Below are 23,195 nucleotides of genomic sequence, written 5' to 3' on the forward strand. Positions count from 1 at the left end.
TTAACGCTGGATAGGCACCGGCAGCTGGCTGGGGAAGACAGGAGCCCTAGAGCCACCTGCTTCTGATTCCCCAGTGAGTTCTAAACACACCTCATACTGCGAATGGCTCTCACACTGTAGCAGAGAAGGCTCAGCCAATAGAGTGCTTGACCAGTGTGGAGGAAGCCCTGGTTTGACCTCCAGCACCTCGCAAAATCCTGTGATTGGGTCCGACAAGGGCTTCGGTTTCAAGGATGGTATCTCTCCTGGCTCCACTGGATTTCAATTCTCCCCCTAGGCTACCAACCTGACTCCCGCGGACCCCAATGGCAAGGCAGACCCCTATGTGGTGGTGAGCGCTGGCAAGGAACAGCGGGACTCTAAGGAGCGCTACATCCCCAAGCAACTGCACCCCATCTTCGGAGAGTGAGGCTGAACCCTGGGCTTGAGAGTGGGGGGCTGGGGCTCCACAGGCTCTTGTCCAGGCTGCTGACTTGGTGATGGTGGGGGACTGGACACCGCTACCCCAGGCCCCCCTGGAGGGCGTGGAGCTGTCCTTAGCCACTTTTCTTTTCTGCCCAGGGTCCTGGAGTTGAACGTCTCCCTTCCAGCCGAGCCAGAGCTGACTGTGGCCATATTCGATCATGACCTCGTGGGCTCTGATGACCTCATTGGGGAGACCCACATTGACCTGGAAAATCGATTCTATAGCCACCACAGAGCCAACTGTGGGCTGGCCTCCCAGTATGATGTGTGAGTCTGGCAGGGCCCATTCCTGAAGCAAGCCTATTCAAGTTCACATTTCTGTTTAGAATGAGTTTAATCTTATTATATTTTGAATGTTTGAGTATATTCATGTGTAATATCTGGGGACACGTGTTCCACAACATGCATGTGAGGGTCCGAGCACAGACTTGGGTGTTACTCTTCTCTGTCCATCTTGAGGGAGGGAGAATCTCATCACTGTTGTGTGCCAGGCTACCTGGCTCATGAGCTGGCAGCAGCTCCTGTCTCCACCTTCATCTCCAGTAGGAGCGCAGGGAATACAAATACTTGCACTACATGTCAACTTTTATGTGCGCTGTGGGGATTTGAACTCAGGTCCTCATGTTTAAGCAACAAGCCCTTTACATGCTGAATAATCGCATCTCCCCAGCTGTCACAGCCCCTTTCTTGTATCCAAGCTACAGTCCTTACAGAAGGGAATCTTCTCTCATCCCTTGCAAGTCGTCTCACCTCAGTAGCCAAGACTTGAGTTTGAATACTAAGTCATGTGACCTCTTTGAGCCCCATTTCCTCCTCATTGCCGCTGTGCCCACTGTGCCCACACACTGCTCTAGCTCATGCAATGTTCTCTTCTGCCTGCAGGGATGGGTACAATGCCTGGCGCGATGCCTTCCGGCCTTCACAGATTCTGGCAGGGTTGTGCCAGCGCTGTGGACTCCCCGCCCCAGAATACCGAGCTGGGGCTGTCAAGGTGGGCAACAGAGTCTTCCTGACACCGTCCGAGGCCCTGCCTTCAGGTACCAGACCCTCTCTGTTGGGCAGGCCACAAAGAGTATGAGAGAGACAGACCAAGACACAGGATGCAGCAGGTGCCAGGCTAGTATGCCCAGGAGAGCCCACTGATGGTAGCAGGCACAGGGATGTTTGTGAGTTTGGTTGAGTAAGGGCACAGTTCCTCGATGCTGGGAGAAAAGGGTCTTCAGTAGTGAACTCCTCAGTGCACAGGATACAGAGATCTATACAGTCTATGGCTACGAAATTGAGCTCAGACTTCAAGCGGCTGGTGGTCTAGTCTCTAAACAGGGTCTGAGCAATCGTGACGGCTGGCTCTTCACAGGTGGCAGCTTTAGCAGCAGCACCTCCCCCAGCTCTTGCTTTTTGTGAATGGTGGACTTGCTCTCCCAGGCCACAGGCTATTTTTGAGGGGTGTGGGGATGGAGGTTGGGGGAACATAGCTGTTAAGGAGATCTCTACATAGCTCTGTCTGTTCCTGAAACTCATTATGTAGACCAGGCTTGCCTCAAATTCCTGGAGATCTTCCTACTTCTGCTGGGATTAAAGGTGTGAGCCACCATGCCCAGCAGAGGCCACAGGCTTTATCGAGTGCAGCATTAGTCTCAGCTGAGCTGAGGAGGTGACAGGTCCCAGGTCCCAGGTCCCCATCCCCCCGTTTCAGATGACAGAGATCCCAAGGTGAGAAGTGAGGCTTCTGAAGAGGCTCAAGCATTGCTCGTGCTGCGGCGTTGGCAGGAGATGCCAGGACTTGGGATCCAGCTGGTACCCGAACATGTGGAAACACGGCCCCTGTACCATCCCCGCAGCCCAGGGCTGCTGCAGGTGAAGGACCCGACTCCCTGAGACTCCTCCCTTGACTCTGGGCCCCTTTCTCAAGCCCTCTACCCACACTCTACACTGCTAGTGACCCTGGCTCCTGGTGTCAGTGAGAACCTGTCATGGGCTGTACATCCTATCTCCAATTCTGGTCCTACAGGGTCCCCAGCCCTGAGCCAACAAGGGTCAGGCCTCCATCCTCACTCACTAAGGCTCGGACCTCAAGACCACATCCTACTCTTGACCTCAGTTTTCTCATCCTGAACCCAAACCTAGTCTTGGCTGTGGGACCCCATTTCAGACTCTTCCTTCATCTAGATACCCCCAAATCTGCCCAACCTTCCCAGTAACTCCTGCCCCTGGCTCTTCTCCCACTGGGGACAGGGCAGCCACCAGATTCAAGGCTGTAGGGGAAGGGGTTCTTCAAGTAAGACCCTGCAGCCTGGTTTTGTGCTCTTAGGGATCCCTTCACATGTGGGTTGACATCTTCCCCAGTGACGTGCCTGCCCCACCCCCAGTTGACATCAAGCCTCGTCAGCCAATCAGGTGAGAGAATTTTGACCCTTTTACTCTCTGAAAATCTGAGCTCCCACTGAGCCAAGACTTCTGACTTAGGCTCAAGGACAGGTGAGTTATATTACCCTTTCTTCCACATAAGCTGTGAGTTCTGGGCGTCTGTATCCTTCAGCAAACCCTGTTCCTGCCCCATCTAGCCCGAGTGCAGTTCTGTGAGAGTGTCATCACTCAGGCTCTGCTGTTCTTGGTGTCCCTCTCGGGGATCCTTTTTTTTCTTTTTTCTTTTCACGTGTATGGCTCTTTTGCCTGCCTGCATGTATGTCTGTGTATCGCAGTCAAGCTTAGGGCCTGCAGAGGTCAGTAGAGGGCATCAGATCCCTTTAAACTGGAGCCACAGATGTTTGTAAGTCACATTGTGGATCCTGGGAACTGAACCTGAGTCCTGTGGAAGAGTAGCAAGTGCTCTTATTACTGAGTCATCTCTCCAGCCATTCAGAGGGCCTTTTGGAGACTAGAACAAAGTAGCTTCTAAGAGTGCCAGGTTCATCTCTTACCAGCCAGGCCTTTTGAGTAGAAATAAAACCCAATCCTATTAGACAAAAGCTGAGAGCCACTTCCTATTGTCTGCTGGGGTTAGATGCTCCTCTCTGAAGCTGTCACCATGGGCAAGGCTGGAATACCACAGATTGGCCAGTTCTGGGTGGTCCTCCCAAACCTAGAGTTGGGTAGATACCTGTCTCACCAGAACTATATAGACTGACAGTGTGGTTGGACAGAGTGAGAGGGAAAACTGGTATGGTAGTGTATGCCCATCTATATTCCTTGTACTCAGAAGGCAGAGGCAGGAGGGTCAGAAGTTCAAAGGGCAGCCTCTGTTTCACAGAGAGGTTAAGGCTAGCCTGGGCTACATGAGACCCTATCTGAAGAAAACCAAACCAGAGAAAATCAATAAATGAAGGGAAGAAGAGATGTCCAGGCAACCCCATGACGGCCATGGGGCCGTGCCGGGGAAGAACCAGGATGTTCCAGCACTTTTCTGCTGATTCTTGTCCCTTCTGTCTCTGGTTGTCTTTACTCAGACTTTTCAGAACCCAGAACTGTGGATGGCATGTCATATGACTTGCCATGGCTCTAACCCTGCAGCTGGTGGATGTTGAACCACTCAAGGTTTCAGGCTCCTGACTCCAAATGTTTAGGTGGCAGAACCTCATGGTACTGGCTTGAGTCAGAACTCGCCTTGTGCTGCCTTTGCTGTACTGGGTCAGTGGCATCTGACCCAGTTCCCTCCTGTTCGCACAGCCCCACCTCTGCTTCTTGTTTTTTCTGACCCAGTTCCCTCCTGTTCGCACAGCCCCATCTCTGCTTCTTGTCTTTCGGGACAAGGCCTCATGTAGCTCCAGCAGGTCCTTAACTAGGTGTGCAGCTGTGGATGGCCTTTGAAGTCTCTCAATCCTCCTGCCTCTCCCCCTCCATAGCTAGGATTACAGGCATGTACCACTTGCCATGTATGTGTGCTAGAGAATGAATCCAGGACTTCATGCGCACTAGGCAAGCACTCTATCAACTGAACAATGATCAAAGATTTTCTGGCTGTTGTGGTTTGGGGACAAGGTGTCATGTAGCCTCAGAGACGAACTTGAGCTCTGAAGCTCCTGCTGCCATCTCTGGAGCAGCTGGTCTGACAGTCCTGTGTGCCACCACCTCAGTCTAAGAGTCACTGGGGAACCAAACCAGGGACTGTAGTATGTTAGGTCAGAAACTCCCACGACCCTTCTTAACAGTCAGAAACCACTGTGTCCCCAGTTATGAGCTCAGAGTTGTCATCTGGAACACGGAAGATGTGGTTCTGGATGACGTGAATCCACTCACAGGAGAGATGTCGAGCGACATCTATGTGAAAAGGTAGGCTGGCCAAACAGTTGTCCTAAGGGAACTGTAAAAGGGGGCCCTGTATCCAGGCCCTCTGTGTGCCGGGAGCTGAGTTCTGGGTGCGGCCCCAGCCCCAATGCCTATCTTGCCCTGGGCTGTGTCCTTCCTCACCTAGCTGGGTAAAGGGGCTGGAGGATGACAAACAGGAGACAGACGTCCACTTCAACTCCTTGACTGGAGAGGGCAACTTCAATTGGCGCTTCGTGTTTCGCTTTGACTACCTGCCTACGGAGCGGGAGGTGAGCGTCCGACGCAAGCCCGGACCCTTCGCCCTGGAGGAGGCTGAATTCCGGCAGCCTGCTGTGTTGGTGCTGCAGGTTTGGGACTACGACCGCATCTCCGCCAACGACTTCCTTGGTACTTAGCTTCCCTGGCCTCAAGCCTACATTTGATTTGTCGTTTTCCTCGCCTCCACTGTTTCTTCTCTGTCCTTTGGTTCCTACTCCGACCCAACTTCGTGTCCTGTATTTTAGACCCCAGGCTTGAACCATTGCTTTCTACCTGACCATGGTGTTCAGGGAGCATGACGTAGTAACCTCCTTTCTAATCAAGTCATTTCCCCGGACCCTTCTGGAGTCGCTCTGGATTCCCATTGTAGTCTTTGATCCTTGCTTTGGCAGTATGGTCCCTCAGTTGGGACCTGACAGGCTGGTAGCTGACTGGTTAGGAAGTCTATAGCTGTGGCCTGAGCACGGTATTTTCTGTTTTGGTACTTGGCAACATCCGGGTACTGCCTCTTGGATCCCTCACCCTAACCTCGTGAGCTGTGCTCTCACAGGCTCCCTGGAGTTGCAGCTACCAGACATGGTGAGGGGGGCCCGGGACCCTGAGCACTGTTCTGTTCGACTAGCCCTTGGTGGGGCTGGGCCGAGGTGCAATCTGTTTCGCTGTCGTCGATTGCGGGGCTGGTGGCCGGTAGTGAAGATGAAGGAAGTGGAAGATGTGGAGCGAGAGGCCCGAGAGGCTCAGGGTCGCAAGAAACGCAAGAGGAGGAGGAAGGGGCGGCCAGAGGATCTGGAGTTCACAGACACGGGCGGCAACGTCTACATCCTCACGGTGCGTAGGGCAGTGGCCAAGGCCTGGCTCAGGGCTGGACTGTGTCCACTGACGGCCTCACCATCTCCTTCTAGGGCAAGGTTGAGGCGGAATTTGAACTGCTGACTGTGGAGGAGGCAGAGAACCGGCCAGTTGGGAAGGGAAGAAAAGAGCCCGAGCCTCTGGAAAAGCCCAAGTAAGTAGCATGAGCTTAGGGAGATGGGGCCGCTGGCAGGGGTTTCCTGGTCATGTGACTCCACCGTTCCCCAACAGCCGCCCCAAAACTTCCTTCAACTGGTTTGTGAACCCCCTGAAGACTTTCGTCTTCTTCATCTGGCGCCGGTACTGGCGCATCCTGGTGCTGCTGCTGCTGCTGGCGCTCATCACCGTCTTCCTTCTCCTCGTCTTCTACACCATCCCTGGACAGATCAGTGAGGTCATCTTCAGCCCCATCCACAAACACTAGTCCAAGGGATCAGGGACACACCTCAGGGTACCAATCTTTCAACCCTGCTCCGGAAGTCCTTTCTTCCAACGTGAGCTCTAGGGTCCAGCACTTGAGTTTAATAAACCTGACTGCAGACCTGGCTGCGGACCCGGTCTTTGTAGGTGGTAAAGGTCAAACGCTCTCAGGGATTTGCTAGAATGCACAGGGATGGAATATGCCCACATGTGACCCTGGGGAAGAAGTCCCAATGGCTGAGTGGACTGTGTCATCTGGATCAGCCCCTCAGCAGCCTGCTTTGTATTCCTGCCGGAGGCTGGGTCCCTCCCAGTCTGCTCATGGTGCTACCTTCCATGACATCTAAGCCTTTTGTTCCGTTAACTTTTTATCAACCCCGAGAGCAAAGATGCCTGTTAAAGCTTTTAGTATCAGAAAAAGAAAAAAAAGAAAAAAAGAAAAAGAAAGAAATCTCAACCCAAATTGGCTTAAGCAAAAAGGGAAATTATTGGTTTGGTTGGTTGTCTTCAGGTAGCTTGTTACAGGTCTTAAATGTATCACTGGCTGTTACTGCCTCCTACCTTAGCCCTGCTGCCCACAGAGGGCAGTTTATTTCAGGCAGCCCCCCCCCCCCCGCCGCCCCGGAACTGGAGGATCACTGTGCAGCTCCCTTGCCTCCCTCCTTCAGAGAGGCCTGGCTTACCATGGGTGCTAGTGGCTGGCATACTCAGATAGTGACCTTCCTAAGAGATGGGGTATACCAATATTGCTCCTGAACCACAGAGGCTGAGAGGATGGGTGGGTTACCAGAAGGACCCCAAGTTAAAAAGGGAACTAAATGATCCCAGGTCACCACCCCTGACTGCTTGGAGATAAACAACTCTTGACAATCAAATCACCTGGCCCTCAGGCACCCTCAGGCTCAGCTGTCATTACTGTACTCTGCTTCCTGCCACAGTTTTAGGGGAAACATGATCTAATGAACTGCCTGCTGCCCACTGTCTTGGCTTCCTGGGCCGTGGAGCAGTGAGGCCTCTGGATCATGATTCTTAACAAAGAGATAAGGACTCTAATAAGAAGCCCTGGTTAGGTCCTGAGCTAAGGGTCTGATGCTGGCAGTGCTCCAAAACGGCAGTGCCAGCTTCCTCCGCCTTGCTTCAGTGTTGCTTCCATAAGGAGTTTGTAAAGGTTAATCTCTCAGTGCCAAGACACTACGGAGCTTGGCGGAGAGCAGAACCGCGCGGCCCAGTCCAGGCTGTGGGAAATACCCTCTGCTCCAGCTGTCCATCACTGCACAAGGGACACTCTAGCCTGGACTCGGAGCTCTGGGATAGTGGCACTGCTGTCTTCTACTGCACAAGCTGCTCCAAGATATTTACCCTAGAAAGGCCTATTTGGTCACAGAAGAGAAGGGACTAAGGACACGGCTGTGAAGTCATATTAAACGGGATGCATGTGTGGGACTTCCAAAGGGCTGGCCCCAGCCTGTCAGTCATGATGGAGTGCCGTATGTGACCACGAGGAGTGGCTGTTGTAGGTTTCGGCCAGATCCCAAGAACCACACTGAGACCAACATTACTATCACAATATTTATCACCCCGGGCTGACTCTGGAGAGGAGGCATAGGGGGCAGGGAAAGAGGCTGGGGAATAATCACAGGGGGACAGAGGAAAGGAATGACAGGGAAGGATGGGGACTACGTTGTCTTCCCTAGATCGATTTTCTTCTGGATGGCTCGGGTAGAGTGGTAGATGAGTGAGTCGATGAGTCCAGCCACTGCGGGAGAGACCACGGCTAGCACTGGGCCCCGCAACGTGGCTAGGCTAGCATTTTCCAAAGCCTGGGACATTGCTGAGGATGTCACTCAGCAGGGGAACATCTGCCCAAAGTCACAGCACTGGGAAGCTTGGGGCCCCCACTGCCCAAAAAGGCACCTTGGGACTTACCTGTAAACATGCCCCCAATGATGGCACACACACCTGTTAGGAAGTGGGTGAAGGACCTGCAGGACAACAGGAGGCTTGGTCGGCACCCTGCCCTCACAGGCCCAGAGCCTTAGCTGCTCCCACTCCCTACCCTCACCTGTGCTTTTCTGTCAGCTTCACCATCATGGGGGAGAGTTCATAGAGCACAAAGACCCCTGGCAGGCCCTGGTCCCCCAGCAGCCCATTAGCAACCTTCTCATGCCTGGTCACAGAGAACTGGTTTGTCCTCAGCACCTGTGGTAGATAGGGAAGCAGAGGCAGAGTGAAGTTACAAGCTGACTCGGGGCTGTGCTGACCCTTGTCAGCCTGGGACTGTATGAAGGGACAGAAGAAGCTTCACGTTGGTAGCCAGCATCGCGAGGCCTGTGGACCACCCAGGCCCCTCTGGCCATCCTGGTTTTCCTTCTGGTCACCGTCTTATGGTTTTTACCTGTCCTCCCTCCAACTAATGGATGCTTTCAGGTGGCCCAGGGATGAGAAGCAACTCTTGCAGGCAGTACCCTAAGGCTGAGACTCACTTCCTTGCCCCTCAGCCCTGTCACACAACTCCACAGACAAGCTGCTCCACAGATCACAGAACGAGCAGGCCCAGGGAGGCTTGGCCAAGCCCCATGCCAGCACAGACAATGGGGGTCAGTAGGCACCCAAGGACTGTCTGCAGGCAGTGTGGGAAGCAGGAAGACCAAATAGTGTCTGTCCTGTGTCTCCAGTGAGGACATCACTTGCCCTGGGGCCTCGGAATGAGAGCACTACCTCACTCCCCAGGCTGGAGGAACAAAGGCAGGCAGCTCTGCTCCGTGACTCACCTCCCCATCCACTTTCATGTACACTGTGGGGACCACCTTCACAAAGTACTGGAACATCATGGAGGCTGTGAGGAGAAGAAAGCACAGGGCATAGGTGCCAGGCAGGGCTCTGGTGATAGAGGGGGCTACCTCCCAGGACAGTACCTTGGGGTGCAGTGACATTGGTGTGGTCCAGGGGGTTCACAATGCCTGGGTAGTCCTCCCCGAATGATAGATGCTTGATGTAGTGGGTCATGTTGATCTGCAAGCAACATCAGTGTCTGAGGCCTGACAGCACACAACCCACACAGAACTGTCTAGAGTGGCAGAGAGGGCTGCCTGAGCCTGTCAGCACAGCTGGGCAGAGGGGAGAGTGAAGGGAGGGGCTGTAACCTCCTCAGCCCACAGGATCCTGGGGCTAGAGGGTTTAAGGTACAGCTTCACAGCCGTCGAGTGTACAGCAGGCACTAGTCCTGCCCAGATGACTCAAGGGATGAAGGCCTAAGCCAGAAGCCCCCAACTGCCAGCTTTCTTGAGGGACAGTTAGAAATGTAAATCTGACTGTATCACACCCCTGGTTAAGGTGAACCAACAGCTGCCCGCTCTGCTGAAAGGGCAGACTCCTTAGTGTGGCTCCAGTCCCAGGGTCTCTGGCCCGGCCAACTGTGCCAGCCTTGGCCATCTATATCCACCCTGGTGGTTTCCTAGAAATGTCACACTTCATCCTGGCTTTGCTCCGAGCTTCCTTCTGTTGAGGAGCACCTGTCCAACTGTCTCTGCCCTGTCTGAACACGAGCAGAACACAGAGTAATTTCTCCCCATTTCAGACATGAGCAGAGCCCAGTCTCCATGCCATCTGCCCTCCATGGTTTCCGCCTGGTACGTACATTGTCAAGGCCGAAGCTCTGCAAGTCGTGAACTAGGAAAGAAGAAGAAAGAGTCACCAGGCAGGCAGGTCCAGGTTCCTGGCTACTCCTGAGTCTTGTCTCAGGCCGTCCTCCTCCCTGTGGGGTATGATGCACCTAGCTCTCCTCTGACCCCTGTCACCCACAGCCTGGTACCTCTGGTCCTGCTTAAGCACAGCTGGCCAGGACCTGCCCTGGATCTGGGTGAGAGTTCAGAGCCTCCCACTGGGGTGGACAAGAACACAGATCTCTCTCCCCAACAGACAGGGAGCTCCAGGCACTGGCTCCAAGCTGGGTTTTATTTCAGGAAACAAAACCCATGGACAGGGCTCTCTTTAACCAGAGTTAATGACAAATCCCGGGACTCCCTTGCTTCTACCCTCAAAATTCCCCGAAGGGAATCTCATGGGTTCCCTGAACCAGCAATTTCTTCCCTTCTTCTAGTCCCAACTTCCCGCTTTAAGGAACCCCACATCAAAGGCTCATCCTAGGGGTGAGTCACCCAGTGGCCAGGTCAGAGAAGGCTCCATCCCAGACCCATCCAAATCTCCCTCCCATTCCAAGAGGGCAGGCTGCCTTAGAAGTCGGGGGAAGGCTTCCCTGGGGGCAGGACCACTTACTCTCCACAGCATGAACTGCAGCATGGGGGAGGGGAGGAGAGAGGAGGAAGAGAAGAGAGATTCAGAGCTTCACAGTGAGATCTATGGAGGGAGACCCATGGGAGGAGGGAGGACAGATAGTCCTGCTTCAGCACGAGGGTCTAGCCCCAGCTAAAAGGCCTCTTCCAGGGCCAAAAAGGCATTAAAAAAGGCTTAAGAACAAAAATAGCCAGCCTGAGAATAAAAGAAGACCTAGAGCCTCCCAGCTGTGTGGCCTGGGCAAAGCACCTGGCCCGTGTTCTCTGCAAAGGGCTGTCCTGAGGATCTAAAGGAGGTGGCTACTGGTCAGCCTCACAAGATGGCATACTACCCGTCTTGGTCACCCTGCAGTCAGCAAGGATCTTAGAAGTAATGCGGACTCATGCCACAGGCTGTATGAGCATCCTTGTACTCAGAGTCAGCTGCCCTGGGGCTCATGACCCGAAGACGGACCTAAGCAGAGGTGCAGGGGTGCTGTTGCCCACCAGCCCCACCTCCCGAGTGTCCACAAGGCCTGGAGCCCACAGTTTTACACAATGACACGGATGTCTTCCTAGAGTCTCAGGAAATCCACTCTACTTGGCAAACTCCAGAGTAAAGGTGGGGCGGGGATTCTAGAGCCTGTAGGGTCCTCGAGGCCACCTACCTCTCCACGTGCCTTTCCCCCACTGCAGGCACAGACTACACAAGAAACTATCAGACCCCACACCTGCTCACCTTAGTCACGTGGAGCAGCTCAGGCCCACTAGGTCCTGCTCGTCCTCTGGACCCCTGTACCTGGTAGCTATCCCCTAATGTGACCCTAACTCCCACCCACCCACAACCACCAGGTAGCAGCGACACTTCCCTCAGCTTCCACTTAGGCCCTTCACTCTTCTGCCTCACACATGGCCTGGCTTTCTCTTCCAGGCACCAGCTCCATGCTATTGTCTCAGTTACTATTTGATCTCCCATAGTACCCCCTCTGTGACTTCTTACTGTCATTTTCAGATCACCGTCCCCTGATCTTCTCAAAGTCCTCAATCCCATGCAGCTCCTGGCACCCTACTTATTAAACATGAAATTCTACCAGGCACCCCCAGGACAGTTTTAGCAACTAGCTGTCCATCCTTTATGGTACCCAACTCACACACACGACGAGCCCTCCAACATCCTGCCCTCCCAGACCACCAGCTGTTGGTCACTCCCTAAACTTGACATTAGCAGTAACTACACGCTCTCTGGTTGCAATCACAGTACCCATGCTTCCTCTTCCTCCTCTCCCTCCCTCCCTCCAGTACCCCATCCTTCGCCACTATAGCAAAGACCTGTGGTAGTCTGTTGTACCTCATGCTTCCTCACTGGCTTCCACTCTGCCCCCAAACCCCAAGTCCTCACTTTCTTCCCACGGTCCTGCTCTACGATGGCCTCTATACACTTCTGACTCCCTTGTCTTTGCAGCAGAGCAGCACCAGACCCAGAAAGCCCCACAGGTGCTGCCTCTCTCTGATCTCCAGCACGACACCCCCTCTCCTCAGCCTTCAGCTAATGACTTTGCTTCCTATGCTAGAGAAGCCAGAAGAGACACTGCATGAGCTCATATTGCCCTGCTCCCTGCTATATCTGCAGTCCGCTCCCGTCAGAGTCGGTCTTTCTCCAGAGCCGCTGCCCTTTCCACAGGTAACACCCAGCACACGAACTGTATTAAAGGGTCACAGCACTAGGAAGGTTGAGAACCACTGCTCTAGACTGTGACAAATGACAACAATGACATCAATCTGCAGCTTTGATTTCGAGTACCTGGTGCTCTAACGCAATCCTCAAACACTTCTCTGCATTTCTAGTTGTAGCCATGTTCTATCAGGGCCATCAGCGACCACTACACTAACATCCCACATTTGGCTTTTGCTCGGCGTCCAGAAGCACCCACCCCTGGCTCTCAGGATGCTGCGTTCCTTGCTTAAGCTCCCATCTCACCAGCCGTCCTTCAGTTTCCTCCTCAGTCCCTGTACCGCTGGCCTCTAATGCAAGAGACTGGTGGTACTCAGCCCTGAGTTCCCTTCTCCAACAAACTTCACCTGCACGGGGAATTCATGGAGTCCCATAGCCTTAAATATGTGGGAGGCTCAACGTCTGTCTCCTGGCTAGTCTCTGTCCTCGAACTCCAGGCAAACGCTTACTTCATATCCCGAGGGCCTATGGAATGAGAATCCTATTGGTCTGAAGTGCCAGAAGCTCTGTACTCACACCTTCCAACAAGTGCACCCGCCTGAGACCTCCTCGTCTCCTAAATGGTCATTCCAATGGCTCCACCGAGTCTTCCTCGTGTCTCCTGAATGGTAGTTCCAGTCTTCCCACTACTTGAGCATGAGCTCTGAAGTTATCTTGGCCTCCTTTGTTCTTCTCTGTCACATCTAGCAGCTGCTTCTGAGCTCTGCCTGTAACATCTAGAACCCAGGTCTTCTCCAGCTCCACCACCACCGCTCTCCGCCAGGACTGCTCACTGCAGACCTCCTCACTGACCTCTCCTGTCCTGTCTTCTCTTCCTCCAGTCTTGCACATGCCATCAAGTGCTGCCTACAATATGCCTTCATCTTTGTCTTCTGGAGACAAGGTTTTGCAATGTAGACCTTGCAATGTAGCTTGTAGTTCCAGGCTGTCCTGGAACTCCCCAGCGATCCCCCTGCCTCTGTTTTTGAGTGCTGAGATCATGGATATTATGGGCCTGAAGGCTAAAGATGGGTGCCCCAACGATACAGAGGAACTTTGGGTGACTGTCCAGGCAGCGAGATGTCTCTGTCATTTCTAGAGTTTTGGAAGTTGCTTACTTCTTGTTTACTCAGGTAATATATCCTTCTGGAGTCTTTGATGGAGTTAAAGAATGGATAGTCGTAGTTATAGTTTTCCATTATTATGATAAAGACATAGTTATAAATATTGTGACTGTAATTCTTGCTTGATAACTGTTTTGTTATATGTAATTTTACTATGTTAAAATGAAAGCTTTTCTTTTTTGTTTAAACAGAAAAAGGGGAAATGATGGAGGAGGGTTATCTGTCTATTGTGTTATTTTCATTGGTCAATAAAGAGACTGCCTTGGCCCCTTGATAGGACAGAAAATTAGGTAGGTGGAGTAAACAGAACAAAACGCTGGGAAGAGGGCTATGAGCCAGACGCCATGGAGCCAGCCACCAGGTCAGACATGCTAAATCTCTCCCGGTAAGCCACGACCTTGTGATGCTAGATAGATGGTTAGAAATGGGTTAATCAAGATGTGAGAGTTAGCCAGTAACTAACTCTCTAGAGATAATGGGCCAGGCAGTGCTTAAATGAATACAATTTGTGTGTTGTTATTTCCGGGGCTAAGCTAGCCGTGCAGGAGCCGGGTGAGGCGAAAAGCAGGCCTGCCCGCAGCTCTTCACTACAGATCAAAGGTTTGCACCACCATGCTTGACTTTACTTTTAAGGGGAAATCAGATCGCACCCTCCTGAAAGCCCTTCCTGGCGTCTCACACAGCACAGAAGCCTGGGGCCTCTTGCGCTATGAGGGTGTCCTCTCACCCTGTAGTTAAGCATGCTCTTCTGCTCACTCTGTTCCCGGCCGCCCTTTCTTACTGCTCCAGGCACTTGCCAAGCGCACCCAGGCCTTCAGGACCTATGGTTGCTCTTCTCTCTCCTTGCTATGCTCCTCTGGCCATCAGCCCTGCTGCTGCTTCACTGTGCTTAGGTCTTAGCACAGGTGTAACCCACAGTCTTCCCTAAGTCACCATAACTACAACAGCAGACACACTGTCCCTAGCTCTCTCTAGTCTGCCTTGTTTTCGTCCACATTATTGTTTACTTGTTTATTTATCTTGAGACCAGGTTTTACTATATAGTCCTGGCTAGCCTAAAACTAACCATGTAGACCAGGCTGGTCTCAAACTCAGAGATCTGTCTATCTCTGCCTCCCTATTGCAAGAACTAAAGGTGAACACCACCATGCTTGACTTGGTCCACACTACTTTTTTCTTTTGGTTTTTCAAGACAGGTTTTCTCTGTGTAGCCCTGGCTGTCCTGGGAATTGCTCTGTAGAACAGGCAAAGCAAAGTTTGGCCACGTTACTTAACAGTAGAGGATATATCATGAATTTTACAAATCTGCTTCTTTTTTTCCTTTCTTCTTTTTTTTTTTGTGGAGAGAGGGTGTTGAAGCAGGGTCTCATGTAGCTAAGGCTAGCCTCAAATGTGCTATGTAAGTGAGGGTGACCTTGAACTGACCCTTCTGTCTCTACCTCCCAGGTACTGAGATTACAGGTATGTGGACTTTCCCCAGATATCTGTGTGAATATTCTGAGTGCAGACACTTTATGGACTGCTGTATCTTTCTACCTAGACTAATAACATATGGTACCCAGGAGGTGATGACCAGATATCTAAGGAATGCATGCATAAACACAGCTCAATGTATGGAACCTGACTTCCAATCCGGCTTTGCTTAACCAAAGCCTCACCTGCAGTCACCTGACAGGGAAAGGGGTCTACCACTTAACCTGGGCTCTGTGCTACCACCCCACTCCTGCACCACATAGGTTGGGGACCAAATCCAGGGCTTCATGCACGACAGGCGAGCACTATACTGACTGCCCCCGAACTCCTCACAACTGTGCTGAACTGCTCTCCTACTCTGGCTCAAAGCTAAAGAACACTGGCCTAGCAAGGGGCACGCCAACCTGCCATGAGGGAACCCGGCAGCTAGATGCCCCGCCTGATTCTGGACCACTCACCATGTACATGGGACTGTTGGAAGCTCTTCCCAGGGGCAAAGTGGAAGTTTCCAGCCACCTGTAGGGGACATTTCCTCTCATTCTCCACTTCAACTGTGGAGTTCTCCCAGCCTGGCTCAGCCCAGCCATCTCGCCTTTTTCCCTCCTGGTACCTTGTTGACTTCCAAGAAGCCATACACCTGGCAGCCTTCATTCTTCTGCTCCTGCATCTTCTGGCTGAAGCCTTCTCGTCGACACTGCTCAATAGTGTCTGGGTTCTTGAAGGCCCAGCCTCGACGGCGGTAGGCTTCCCGCACGTCCTCACAACTGTTACAGCACCTGCGGGGAAGGAGGAGGGATGAGAGCGTGGCCAGGCTGGCACTCTGGGAAGGAAAACCCCAATTGCTGTCTGCTGCTGAGGCTCTGTCAGCCTCCTCCCTGACCACCAAGCGTTCTCGCTGTCTCCTCAGTGTGAGCAGAACAGTCAGAGCAAACACCCTATGCAGCTTGGGGCTGTGACCTGTCGTAGGAGAAAAGGCAGTGGATGTCCTTAATGCCAATGAACTGTCACATAAAGATGGTTAAAATGCAAACTTTCAGCTCCATGTACTATTATTATTGTCTGTGTGTGTGGTGTTGGGGATTCCAGGACCTTGTGCTCGTTTGCCACTGACTCTAAGACAAGCCTTACTTTCCCCAATTTCTTCCCTTTTTTTTTTTTTAAAAAAAAAAATACAGCCGGGCAGTGGCGGCGGCACATGTCTTTAATCCCAGCACTCAGGAGGCAGACAGGAGGATCTCTGAATTCGAGGCCAGCTTGGTATACAAGAGCTAGTTCCACATACACTCGATCCTTATGTGACCACTGCGAGGAACGTGTTACTGTCCTCCTTTATTGACAGATGGAGAAGTGATGTGGCCTGGCCTGAAGACAAGGACTGGGAAACTGGCAGTTGGACTCCGGAGTCTCCAGGCTGAGAAGCAGCAGCCAAGCACTCCTGCCGTCTGCCGAGGTCTGCAGCCATGAGGCTAGGCCTGCTTATTAGCCCCTCATCATTTGAACTAGGATTAGTGACAGGGCATACACCCTACCCCTTTAAACTCTCAGTCCGTCTCTCCAGGCCGAGCAGAAAGACTGATGAGAACCCACTCCCTGCCCGGGGCTCCGCTCACTTGATATCTTCTGATTCAGCTCCATAGCAGCTCTCACAACGGTTGGGGTCCAGTGAGTCTGGGTCAAACACTGTCACCTCGACTTTCCCAAGTTCTGAGTAGAGGACAGAGGCAAAGCACAAACAACATGAAGTAGACATAGTGACATCACGAGTCCTTTGACTACTGGGGTGGGAAAAAAACAAAGGAAAACCAAAATCTAACATTTATACAACACATACGATGGTCAGCAGTTAAGCGCTTTACATACACCGAGCGCTAATAAGGAACAGGAAATACTACACAGCAGCTGCTACAGGTAACGCTACCAGGTCTCAATGCATTCCCATAAGACTATAAAAATGGGTCGGAGCTGGGCAGTGGTGGTGCACACCTTTAATCCCAGCACTCAGGAGGCAGAGGCAGGTGGATCTCTGTGAGTTCAAGGCCAGCTTGGTCTATAGACCAAGAGTTACATAGTAAGACCCTGTCTCAAAAAAAAAAAAAGGAAATGGACCTGAGGGTAATGGAGACAGCTGCTTAGAAACAGGAAGTGAAAGTGAGCTACCTATACAAGGTCTTTCATACACATGACTGGTGATCCCCAACTTACGACAGGGGTTACATATGGGTAAACTATCACATCCTGAAAAAATGCACTTAATACATCTAAGATACTGAACACCATAGCTTAATCTAGCCCGCCTAAGACATGCTCAGATACATACACAGCTTACAGCTGGGCAAACCCTTCTGGCACAGAGACTATTTCCTAATGAAGTTCTAAGTATTGCAAATAACTTCCTGAATCCTTTACTGAAAGAGGAGCAGAAAGATTGTACGGGTGCTTTCACACCCTCACAAAGTCAGAACATCGTAAGTGGGGAACCGTCTGCCCGCATCTGAGCCTTTATCTCTTGTATGGAGTACGACTGGTTACGATTTTATTGCTGATGCTCAGAGACCGCATGCAAGACAATGCTGGATCTGAACCTAGGAAATTCTACTTGAGAACTTAAACTCTTAACGTTAGGTCATATGCACTGCAAAGGTGGAAAGCCCTTTCGTCAATGCATTGGGAAAGCAAACACATGACAAGCTTCTATCTATGGAAGACCCCTGCTCAATCTTGAGAGTATGATAACCAAGTAAAGTGTTCTGTTCTTAACCACCGAGCCATCTCTTCAGTCCCTAAGGTATTCCATTCAATGTGCCGATACAAGAAACATGGATTCAACCGAGTCTTGACTCCTACTAGCTGAAGAACCCTAGGACTTTAGACTAGGACATTAGACTTCTATCTAATGTGTCACTGTGCCTCCAACAGTCTACTTCTGGATGATGGTGTGAGTGTTTCCAGCTCTAGGATTGGAGACCTGCCCCCCCCCCACATTGGTTACCATGACGTTCCGCCTCTGAGCTCACGGGGATTCCATCCTTGTCTAGTCGTTTCTTGAACAGGTTGTGCTCCACATCCAGCTGCTGCTCCCCGGCCACATCCATGGCATCGATGCTCAGATCTTGAAAGAGAGAGGTACTACGTTTGACTCCAGGAACCTGGAGATCGAAGCTTTGATAGGAAAGACGTATCTCGTGGAAGAATTGAACTAGGGGCATGAGGATGACCTGGCACCCATTCTGGGATCTAAGACCAGAGATGTAAATCTGGACGCCCACCTGGTACACCCAGGAGTCCACCTCCCACCCACAATCAGGTACTCACAAGCACAAGGCATGTGCGGGAAAAGAACATCGATGTTGATCTTCAGTTTATCTCCCCGAGACTTGTCCACATAAAGCTCAGGATGCACCTGGAGCGACACCCTCTCAGTCAGGCCTCTTTGGCCTTACCCCCACCCTGCTTTAAGGGTCCTGGCCTTAGAACGCCAAGCCCCGCCCACGTTCTAGGCCCCGCCCCTTACCTCAGTGGTGAGATAATACTGCAACTCGGACAGGAACAGCAGGAGCATGAGAAGGCCACTGACTATGGTCACTGCAGGGCGGGAGCGAGATTTGGAATGGCCTGTGTCCCACCCCTCAGTCTCCAGCAGGCCAGGGAGAGTCCAGGAGCCCGGGCCAAACGCGAGGACAGCTCCCTCCCCACCACCCCGCCTGCTCCGAGACCTACCCGTGGCGCCCCCGCAGGTCTTGACCCGGAAGTCCTCCAGAGTCTTGGGGTAGGCATCGAACTGCTTCAGCTTCCCCAGCGCCTCCATGGGGACCACCCGGAAAGGGGACACTAGCCGGCCCGCCCCTTTAGCCTCCCGCTTCCGGCCTGGGGTCTGGGCCACGCCCCTCGCTGTCTCGCGCAGACGCGGCAGTGCCTACGAGGGCTCCACCCATACCCGCCTTCTTACAGGCTGTCTGGCCTGTGGGCGTTGTCCCACTCCCTGGCGAGGATTGGGCAGGGCCTGGAGGTGGGCGGGCCGGGAACCGAGAGGGCGGAGCTTGAGCGTCTGCCCCTGTGGAACACGCTACTCCTCGGACCTTAGGACCTGCTGGGACAGCGCTTCTGACATTCTCTCGCAGTAGCTGCAGCAGCATCAGTTAGAATTGGTTCCATGTGCAAATAATTGTCTCCAGCCGACCGTATCGGAAAAAAATTGGCTCCGAGGTGTTTCCAATGCGGTTAAGGCTCGAGAATCTCCGCCCAGAGAAGTGGCGAGTTGGCTTAGCGGGTGAAGGCGCTTGCTGCCAATCCTGATCACCCGAGTTTGATCCCCAGGACCCACATGGCCGAAGGAGAGACCTGATTCCTGCAAAATGTCCTCCTGACCTCCACACGAATACCATGGCATTCCCGTGGCCGCACACAAATAAGTAAATATATTTTTTAAAATTATTTTTAAAAGAAAGTGGGAGTTAGCTTTCATTTTTCTCAAGCGCAAATTGATCAATAATGGAACCCAGTTCTATTGGGCCTCAAAGTACCCTGAGTTCTTAACTCAAAAGCTCCCCAGCGTTACCCCCGGGTGCTTTCTGGATTAACCCAAATCATTGTATAGAACGTGGGCAGTTCACCGACCCTTTCCACCCCTCCAGGCCTAAGCTATAGAGTGGAGAGTAAGCCAGCCCTTATTCGCATTCTCTTGTAACCCATTGGCTGTAGAGGAATGGCTTCGGCTTACTCCACCTGTGCCGACTAAAACGAAGTGGTCCTGAGTTTTATTTTGAAACAGGGTCTCTTTGTGCTGTCCAGGCTGACCCAGAACTCCTGGACACCACCTGTCTCAGCCCCATGGCATCTCATGAGAGGTTTTTGTTTTGAAGATTTATTTTTGTGTACGTGTCTCTGCATGTGTTTCTATGAAGCAGGTGACAGCAGAGTGCTTTGAATCCCCTCCTAGACTTAGGGGCAGTTGTGAGCCACCGGTGTCTGTGTGCTGGGGACTGAACCAGGGTTCTCTGTAAGAGCAACAAGCACTCCATGGTCAACCACGCTGAGCTCTTTCTTCAGCCCTGAGCTTAAAGGTTTTGATTTAGAATCCCTGCTTTGGCTCATAAATCTCACTTTAGGAATCCATGTTATGCTGTTGAGTGGTTATATGCCCATAATAGCGAATGTTTTCCCTTCCACCTAAATATTTTTTCAAAGTTTTTTTTTTTTTTTTCTTTCTCGAGAAGAGGTTTCCCTGTATAGCCCTGGCTGTTCTGGAACTCACTTTGGAGCCCAGGCTGACCTCGAATTCAGAGATCCACCTGCCTCTGCCTCTAAAGTACTGAGATTAAAGGCATGAGCCACCACTGTCCAGCAAAGTTTATTTTATTTTAGACAAGGCCTCACTGTGTAGCCTTAACTGGTCTTATATTCATAGAGATTTGCTTGCCCTTTCCTCCCAGGAGCTGTGATTAAACGCATGTACTGCCACACCGAGCTCTTAAATGTTTTTATTAGCATATATTGATTACACACACACACACACACACACACACACACATAATGTATTTCTATCACACATGCACACACATGAGTGTACCCAGTTTACACGAGTTTACACGAGTGTACCCTCATTTAGCCTCTATCCTCTCCCATAATCCCCTTCACTCTCCTGTCTTTTTGTGTGTTCGTGTGATCTGCCCCGTACAAAGATCTCTCTGCTTCCTCCACCAACTGTTCTCTGCATAGAAACCCTTGGGTGGTGACTGACCCAGTCTTTCAGAGATTTTGTGCAGATAATTTGAGCTGTTACGAGATCAAGAGTGCAGCTACCATGTCATGCTGGGAATTCAGAATTCCACGCTGCTTCCCTTCTTGTAGATCTTACATTCTCTCAACCCCATCTTCTGAAATGTTCCCCAAGCCTTGAAGGGTGTGATATGGCTGTCCCATTTATGACTGGGTAGCAAGTCATTTATTCTTGCCACTTTGGTCAGTTATGCATCTGCAGTGTACATGCCCCGCCCCCAGTACTGCACAAAGTGCCTCCCTGACTAACGCCAGTCGCCAAACTATCCTAGGCATAGGGTTTGTTTTGTATTTTAAGGTTTACCAGACTATTCGCAGTGCCTGAGCTGGGAGGGCTGCAAGTCTGAGGTCAGCCTGGGCTATGGAGGGAGGCCTTGTTTATAAAACAAAGAAAAGACTGAAACAAAGACCAGTCACGGTAAAGCGTGTCCTGGCACTTAGAAGGTAGAGGCAAGAGGATGAGGATTTCAAGGCAGTTCAAGGTCAGCCTGGGCTCTGAGAACCCATCTCAAAACAAACCAGAAATGTACCAGGTAGTAAAGATCTGCGTGAGTTCTTGAGGTTGCTCAGAGGCAAAACCCTGGAGCCAAACTGAATGCATATGGATAGAGATCAGTTCTGTAAATGTAAATTCTCTTGTCTCACTCTCGGAAAAATGGAATACAAAAACTTTTCGACCTAAGTTTGATCCTTAGGACCTGCATTAAAATAAGATGGGTTGCAGGATCTTGAGAGTTGATCCAGTGGTTAAGAGCATGGCTGCTTTTCCAGACAACCTGGGATCAGTTCCCAAACCCACACGGTGGCCCTCAACAGTCAGTACCTCAGTTCCAGGGAATCCGATACTTTCTCCTAGCCTTAACGGGTACTGCATGCACAAACACACGTGTAGGCAACACACCCATACACATAAACCTTTGTGGGAAGAGCTCCATGTCGGGGCCTTGGCAGCTGATCCACAAGCCACAGAAGCTGAATGATGACCACTGGCTGCCAGAAACTTCCTGGAGATGGATGTGAGCAAGTTAGAGAACACAATGTCTTCAAGCCGAAGGGTGGAGCTCGGGTCCTCCAGCTTGTATGGCAAGCAATACTAGGGTTCCTGGAGACAGCAGGGGTTCCCGGATCTTGTTGATCTGGTGCACCGAGTGATAGTGTGGAGATAGGCTAGACATTTTCAGTATGGAGGTATGGGGAGTTCTCCTTGAGGGGGAGGGAAGAATGTGGGGATCTTTGCGGCCTTGCTGGGGACGTCTGAGGGATTTTCTTAGGTCTCAAGAGCTTTCTAGAATTTCATCATCTCCAGTTCTTTCTCAACTGTAGATTTTGGGAGATGGTCTGATTTCCTTAGAGGCACGAGACAGGATGAGATAAGGAGGTTGCGGCTCTGATCTGCTGTGGGCAGGGACTCAGGCTAGCCAGGCACAACTATAACATGGGCAGCTAGCTGGAAAGCCAGGGTGAGTGGCCAGTGCTGGAACTCACGGTCGGTCTGCATGGTCAGCATGATCTCATTGCATTACCTGATTTCTTCAGCATGGAGGACAAAGTTCTGTGTGTACACTCATCCCCCTCTGCCTTCCTCTCCTGTTCTGTACTCTAATTTTTAAAAACTGTTTTCTGTGTATGAGTGTTTGACTGATTGTGTGTGTGTGCGCGTACCATGTGCATGCCTGCTGCCCTCAGAGGTCAGAAGAAGTTGACTGTGTGTGTGTGCATGCCTGCTGCCCTCAGAGGTCAGAAGTTGACTCTGTGTGTGTGTGTGCGTGCATGCGTACACCATGTGCATGCCTGCTGCCTTCAGAGGTCAGAAGAGGAAGTTGGATTCCTTGGTAATGGAGTTATGGGTGGTCCCGAGTCACTGTGTGGGAGCTGAGAACCAAACACAGGTCCTCTGTAAGAGCAATCAATGCTCTTAACCCCCAACTACCTCTCCAGCCCCTATGCAGTTCCCCAGTGCTCCAGCTGCCTTTGCCTTTTCGCAGGCCCTTCCCTCTGTCTGGAGTCCCCTTCCTAGGGCACAACAGGGATCAGCTAGTTGATGCTCTTTTTGAGGTCCAGGCTAAGTCTATGAGAGTGTTTATCACCCTGTGTCTTCCCTAGAAGGGAAATTCTATTGTCCCCCAGGTCTAGCTTGTCACTAGATGACAAACGAGGGAACGAGGGCTAAAGGACAGGACTCAGCCGCTGACATGCACGGCCATTCTCACGTGCTAGGCCTCCCTCTCTGGATTTGAATCAGAACAGCAAAGTAAGTGGTGCCATTATGGTAACCAGACCAAAGGCCCCCTCCCCCTCCCGCAGAAGAACCTGCCTGCATGGACTAGAGAAGCAGAAATGGAAGTTGCTTGTCAGCTAGGATGGGCAGATAAGGCCACCATTCACAAGTGACAACCCACGGAGGCATGAATGCTGGAGAGTTTTAGGATTGCAACAGCCACATAACTGTGAAGACATTCATAGGTGAAGGTCAAAAGAAAATGGTATGAAATCCATCTGGTACAGAATAAAATCTTGGTCTGGTTCTCTTATCTGTAAGCATAGTATCTGTGGAGGAAGGGTCAGATCCCAGGGGCCCTGTGT

At 51.7% G+C, this 23,195-nt stretch overlaps 2 protein-coding genes across 3 annotated transcripts in view; one reads left to right on the top strand and one right to left on the bottom strand.

Annotated features, from left to right (window-relative positions):
• The window catches only part of LOC125398715 (fer-1-like protein 4), a 36,913-nt gene extending 30,522 nt beyond the window's left edge, over positions 1-6,391 (top strand). For both annotated transcript variants that reach the window (XM_087911077.1, XM_087911078.1), the window contains exons 36-45: positions 278-405; positions 562-732; positions 1,348-1,502; positions 2,162-2,322; positions 2,777-2,862; positions 4,636-4,734; positions 4,877-5,118; positions 5,540-5,817; positions 5,892-5,992; positions 6,070-6,391. In XM_087911077.1, the coding sequence (XP_087767203.1) occupies positions 278-405; positions 562-732; positions 1,348-1,502; positions 2,162-2,322; positions 2,777-2,862; positions 4,636-4,734; positions 4,877-5,118; positions 5,540-5,817; positions 5,892-5,992; positions 6,070-6,262 (1,614 nt within the window). In that variant the 3' untranslated portion in view covers positions 6,263-6,391. The remainder of the gene's footprint in view (positions 1-277; positions 406-561; positions 733-1,347; positions 1,503-2,161; positions 2,323-2,776; positions 2,863-4,635; positions 4,735-4,876; positions 5,119-5,539; positions 5,818-5,891; positions 5,993-6,069) is intronic.
• Positions 6,392-7,813: 1,422 nt separating this feature from the next.
• Positions 7,814-18,719, bottom strand: Ergic3 (ERGIC and golgi 3). Its single transcript, XM_087911079.1, has 13 exons — positions 18,555-18,719; positions 18,349-18,419; positions 18,150-18,237; positions 17,827-17,946; positions 16,448-16,541; positions 15,448-15,613; positions 15,296-15,353; positions 9,896-9,927; positions 9,174-9,270; positions 9,030-9,094; positions 8,321-8,457; positions 8,185-8,240; positions 7,814-8,014 (listed from the first exon to the last, which is right to left on the bottom strand). The coding sequence occupies exons 1-13, from the start codon at positions 18,640-18,642 to the stop codon at positions 7,935-7,937; spliced, it is 1,152 nt and encodes a 383-aa protein (XP_087767205.1). The 5' UTR covers positions 18,643-18,719; the 3' UTR covers positions 7,814-7,934.
• Between the last annotated feature and the right edge of the window lie 4,476 nt (positions 18,720-23,195).

The sequence above is a fragment of the Myodes glareolus genome, chromosome 10, assembly GCF_982192425.1.
Source record: "Myodes glareolus chromosome 10, mMyoGla1.1, whole genome shotgun sequence".
Classification (NCBI taxonomy): domain Eukaryota; kingdom Metazoa; phylum Chordata; class Mammalia; order Rodentia; family Cricetidae; genus Myodes; species Myodes glareolus.

What these genes read in the sequence shown, in the direction of transcription:
- Ergic3 (XM_087911079.1), bottom strand. Translation starts at nt 18,642, where the DNA reads ATGGAGGCGCTGGGGAAGCTGAAGCAGTTCGATGCCTACCCCAAGACT. An exon ending in CTCAGAGGCGGAACGTCATG is followed by an intron (nt 16,542 to 17,826) that starts GTAACCAATGTG and finishes TCCTCTACTCAG; the next exon opens with AACTTGGGAAAGTCGAGGTG. An exon ending in ACATGAAAGTGGATGGGGAG is followed by an intron (nt 8,458 to 9,029) that starts GTGAGTCACGGA and finishes TATCTACCACAG; the next exon opens with GTGCTGAGGACAAACCAGTT.